Here is a 4,747-nt window from a genome sequence, read left to right as displayed (position 1 = left end):
GGGTGATGGTGACAGACCTGGCAGCTGGGTCGTACTCAGCCCAGATCCGTTTGAACTCATCCAGGTGGTGGGGCCCCAGGATGGACCAGTCGCGTGTCAGGTAGTCAAAGTTGTCCATGATGACAGCCACAAAGAGGTTTATGATCTGGAGGTGGGGAAGGGACAGAGAGCTCTGCCTGCTATGGGGCGGCCGTGGGGCAGGGAGCCGGCTGTGGGGCAGGGCTGTGGGGCTCACCAGGAAGGCACAGAGCATGAAGAAGCTGATGAAGTAGACGATGGCGAAGTTGCTGCCGCAGGTGAACTCCTCACCGGGCCCAGCGTCTGATTCGGGGTCGCAGCGCTTGCCAGGCAGGCTGGCCAGCATGATCTCCTGCCAGGCCTCCCCCGTGGCACACCTATAGGGCCAGAGGGGCACTTATGGGGCCCTGCAGAGCCCCTCTGGCTGCCCCATATAGAGGGGGATGGACCTGACCCCCATAACCCTTTATGGTGACTCTGCAACAAGTCTAGACTCCAGAGGAACCCAAAAGGAACCATCCAGCAACCTCCAGACCCTATAGGACTCCCATACCCCACAGAACCGTCCAGTGACCCCCAAACCCTCATAGGGACCCTATAGGACCCCCAGACCCCAACAGAACCATCCAGTGACTCCCAGACCCTCATAGGGACCCTATAGGACTCCCAGACCCCAACAGAACCATCCAGTGACTCCCAGACCCTCATAGGGACCCTATAGGACCCCCAGACCCCAACAGAACCATCCAGTGACTCCCAGACCCTCATAGGGTCTCTATAGGACTCCCAGACCCCACAGAACCATCCAGTGACCCCCAAACCCTCACTGGGGCCCTATAGGACCCCCAGACCCCACAGAACCGTCCAGTGACCCCCAAACCCTCACTGGGGCCCTATAGGACCCCCAGACCCCAACAGAACCATCCAGTGAATCCCAGACCCTCATAGGGACCCTATAGGACTCCCAGTCCTCATAGAACCATCCAGTGATTCCCAAACCCTCATAGGGACTCTATAGGACTCCCGGACCCCACAGAACCATCCAGTGACTCCCAGACCCTCATAGGGACCCTATAGGACTCCCAGTCCTCATAGAACCATCCAGTGACTCCCAGACCCTCATAGGGACTCTATAGGACTCCCGGACCCCATAGAACCGTCCAGTGACTCCCAAACCCTCTTTGGGGCCTTATAGGACCCCCAGACCCCAACATAACTCTTCAGCCCTACCTGAAGAGCAGCAGCACTGCTTGGGGGAAGGTCTGGAAGTTGTTGTTGCGGTTGATCTGGGTTCCATCCTCCAGGGCAACCTTCCCAAAGGTCTGTTGGGGGGGAGCAGGGGGAGGCACATACAGGTGGGAGCAATGTGGGACCCCCTCCCTTTGCACACACGTGTGCATCCCCTTGCACACACACGTGTCCCTCACCTGCATGCCAATGACGGCATAGATGAAGAAGAGCATGGCAATCAGAAGGGCAACATAAGGCAAGGCCTGTGGAAATAGGGTGGTGAGGGGCTCCCTGTCCCCCCCTTGTCCCCCCCTTTTTTATTGTTATCCCTCCTGTTGTCCCCATTGTCCCACCTGGAAGGACTTGACGAAGGTCCATAGCAGGGTGCGGATGCCTTCACCTTTAGACAACAGCTTCACCAACCTCATGACTCGGAAGAGGCGGAAAAAGGTGATGGAGATACGAGAGCTGTCCTCTGAACTCTATGGGGTTTGGTGGGGGGGAAAGGGGGATGGGAGAAGTCAGGAGGACCCCAAAAAGCCCCCAAAAAAGATCTTGGGGACACCCCTGGGGATGTCCCTACCTCACCGACGTGACCCCCGTTCTGTCACAGGCGGATGGGTGAATAGAGATGGACACAGATGGAAATGGTGGAGAGATGGATGGAGGTGAATATGGCAGGGGGGGTCCCAAATATCAGGGACCCCCCCCCTTTACCCCTCCTAGGGTAACAAACAGCTACTGGGGACCCCAACTCACGTTGACCTCAGTGACGGCGATGTCCACCACGCTGCCCACCACAATCAGGGCATCAAAGGTGTTCCAGGCATCACAGAAGTAATGCTGGTGGTGGGGGGGGGGAGTACATTAAATGAATGGAGACCCTACAAGAGGAGCCCCCACCCCCCCATCCTCATGTGTTCCCCCCACCCTCCCTGGGCCCTACCCGTGGTTTGAAGGCGATGATCTTCAGCACCATCTCCACAGTGAAGAGCCCGGTGAACACCATGTTCAGAAGGTCCATCACGTAGTTGAAGGGCTTGGATTGCTCGTAGTGCTGGGGGAGGGGGGTATTAATTGCCCCCCCAACCCCTTAATTGACCCCCCCCAATGGATGTTCTCATTGCCCACAGGGACCCAAATTTCCTCACCTTGTCCCTTACAGACACCCCAGTGCATCCTTCACCTTCCCCCAGGGCCCTTAAGTGCCCCTCAGGGATTTAAACTGCCCCCCAGTGGGGCTTTAATTGCCCCCCAGTTTCTCTAACTGCCCCTCTGCTGTCCCTTACTGACCCCCTGGGCCACCTCACTGCCCCCCACAGTCCCTAATTGCTTTGGTTATCATCCCTTACAGACCCCTTCCAGTGAGCCTTTAATTGCCCCAAGAAGAAACCCCCCAGGTGTGTTCTAACTGCCCCACCCAGTCCCCTTATACACCCCTGTTGACCCTTTAAACTACCCCCCATGTGTCCTAATATGCCCCCTGTTAGGTCCTAAGTAAACTCCTTTTGTAGTCCTCAGCTGACCAGGGACAATAATAGCCCCACCGATCCAAATCAGCCCCCATACCATCCCTTACCAACCCCATCAGTGACTCCTCCAAGACCAAGGCTGCTTTAATTGCCCCCCAGCTCCCATATTTGCCCCCTCCTGGGTCTCTAATTACCCCAACACATCCCCTACCTGCACGGCCAGGGCGATGGGTGTTGAGCAGGTGGATGAGGATGAATGTGGACCTTAACTACCACCATGTGTCCCTAAACTGCCCTTCAGGGTTTCCCTAACTGCCCCTTTAGGGGTCCTAACTTGCCCGCATTATCGCGCGGTCCGGACACCCCTTTTGTTGGTCCTCACTGACCACCCTCCCCCCATTAATAGCCCCAAACATCCCAAATCACCCCCCATACCATCCCTTACCAACCCCCATCAGTGACCTCCAAGAGACCCCAAGGGCTGCTTTAATTGCCCCCCAGCTCCCCACTATTTGCCCCTCCTGCGGTCTCTAATACCCAAACACAGCCCTACCTGCACGGCCAGAGGCGTCGATCGGTGGTTAGAATGGACATGACGGACGAAATGTGACCCTTTAACTACCCCCATGTGTCCTAATTGCCCCTTCAGGGGTCCTAACTGCCCCTTTAGGGGTCCTAATAACCCCTTTAGGGGTCCTGACAGCCCCTTCTGTGGTTCTAAGTGACCCTCCCCAGGACATTTAATAGCCCCCACCATCCCAAATCACCCCCCATACCATCCCTTACCAAAGCCCCACTTCAGGTGACCTCCAAGAGACCCCAAGTAGCTGCTTTTAAATTTGCCCCCAGCCTCCCTTATTGCCTCCTCCTGGGGTCTCTAATTTACCCCAGCGACATCCTACCTACACGCCCAGGAGCGATGGTGTTGAGCAGGAATTGAGTGAATAAATGTGACCTTTAACTACCCCACTGTGTCTAATTGCCCCTTCAGGGGTTCCTAACTGCCCTTTAGGTCCTAATACCCCTTGTAGGGGTCCTCACTGACCACCCCAACCCAACAGGACATCTTAATAAGCCCCACCATTCCAAATCACCCCCCATACCATCCCTTGACCAACCCCCCAAAAAGTGACCTCGCAAAAGACCCCAAGGGGCTGGCTTTAATTGCCCCCCAGCGTCCCTTATTGCCCTCCTGGGTCTCGAATTACCCAACACATCTTTTCTTACCTTGCACAAGCCAGGGCGTGCATGAGTGTGGTTGAGCAGGATGAGGACGAACATGATGTACTCGAAGGCAGTGGAGTTGACCATGGCCAAACCCGGTACTGGGTTCGGTTCTTGGGGGATGTAACGTCGCAGGGGCTGGGCTTCAATGCGTATTCCACGCACTGACGCTGTATTACAATAAAATGGGGATATGGACGGAGGAGAACCAAAATGAAGTGACACTAAGATGGCTGACATGGGACTTAACACCAAGATGGCTGACATGGGACTTACGAACACCAAGATGGCTGATGTGGACTGAATTAACACCAAGATGGCTGACACTTTAACTTGCATTACCACCAAGATGGCTGACATTAGGCCTCTAATTATACACCAAGGATGGGCTGAACATTAGGCCCTCGTTAACACCCAAGAATGGTGACATTAGGGGATTGATTAAATTAACACCAATTATGGCTGACATTAGGCCTCGAATTAACACCACAGGATGGGCTGACATTAGGACTGAAATTAACACCAAGAGCTACATCAGGGCCTGAATTTAACACCAAGATGGCCTGATATCGAGACTGAAATAACCAACCAAGCATTGGCTGGGACCAATTTAGGGCTGATTAACACCAATGGGTCGACAGTTAGGCCTCGATTAACACCAAGATGGGCTGATCATTGGGCTGCCGAATTAACACAAGATGGCTGAAATTGTAGGCCTCATACCCAAGATGGCTTGCGACATTAGGCCTCATTAACACCAAGATGGCTGATATTAGGCCTCATTAACACCAAATGGCTGAACC

General features: G+C 54.7%; 2 protein-coding genes across 2 annotated transcripts; both read right to left on the bottom strand.

The window, feature by feature from the left end:
* Positions 1-17: 17 nt before the first annotated feature.
* On the bottom strand, positions 18-1,481 carry LOC107307847 (voltage-dependent L-type calcium channel subunit alpha-1D-like; the record flags this gene model as incomplete). The annotated part of the gene is made up of 4 exons (XM_032441964.1): positions 1,446-1,481; positions 1,249-1,340; positions 236-395; positions 18-145 (listed from the first exon to the last, which is right to left on the bottom strand). Coding segments are annotated over exons 1-4 (416 nt in total), but the record flags the coding sequence as incomplete, so codon positions are not given.
* A 90-nt stretch (positions 1,482-1,571) lies between these two features.
* On the bottom strand, positions 1,572-2,970 carry LOC107307846 (voltage-dependent L-type calcium channel subunit alpha-1F-like). Its single transcript, XM_015851348.1, has 5 exons — positions 2,932-2,970; positions 2,195-2,305; positions 2,008-2,091; positions 1,832-1,852; positions 1,572-1,730 (listed from the first exon to the last, which is right to left on the bottom strand). Exons 2-5 carry the CDS (start codon positions 2,270-2,272, stop codon positions 1,572-1,574), a joined length of 342 nt encoding a protein of 113 aa, XP_015706834.1. The 5' UTR covers positions 2,273-2,305; positions 2,932-2,970.
* Positions 2,971-4,747: the final 1,777 nt, after the last annotated feature.

Source organism: Coturnix japonica, unplaced genomic scaffold (genome assembly GCF_001577835.2).
Source record: "Coturnix japonica isolate 7356 unplaced genomic scaffold, Coturnix japonica 2.1 chrUnrandom1071, whole genome shotgun sequence".
Classification (NCBI taxonomy): domain Eukaryota; kingdom Metazoa; phylum Chordata; class Aves; order Galliformes; family Phasianidae; genus Coturnix; species Coturnix japonica.
Note: the sequence above shows the minus strand (reverse complement) of the source record. Positions and strands in the feature narration are given on the sequence as shown.

What these genes read in the sequence shown, in the direction of transcription:
- LOC107307846 (XM_015851348.1), bottom strand. Translation starts at nt 2,272, where the DNA reads ATGGACCTTCTGAACATGGTGTTCACCGGGCTCTTCACTGTGGAGATG. An exon ending in TCATCGCCTTCAAACCACGG is followed by an intron (nt 2,092 to 2,194) that starts GTAGGGCCCAGG and finishes CCCCACCACCAG; the next exon opens with CATTACTTCTGTGATGCCTG. An exon ending in TCGCCGTCACTGAGGTCAAC is followed by an intron (nt 1,853 to 2,007) that starts GTGAGTTGGGGT and finishes CGCCTGTGACAG; the next exon opens with AACGGGGGTCACGTCGGTGA.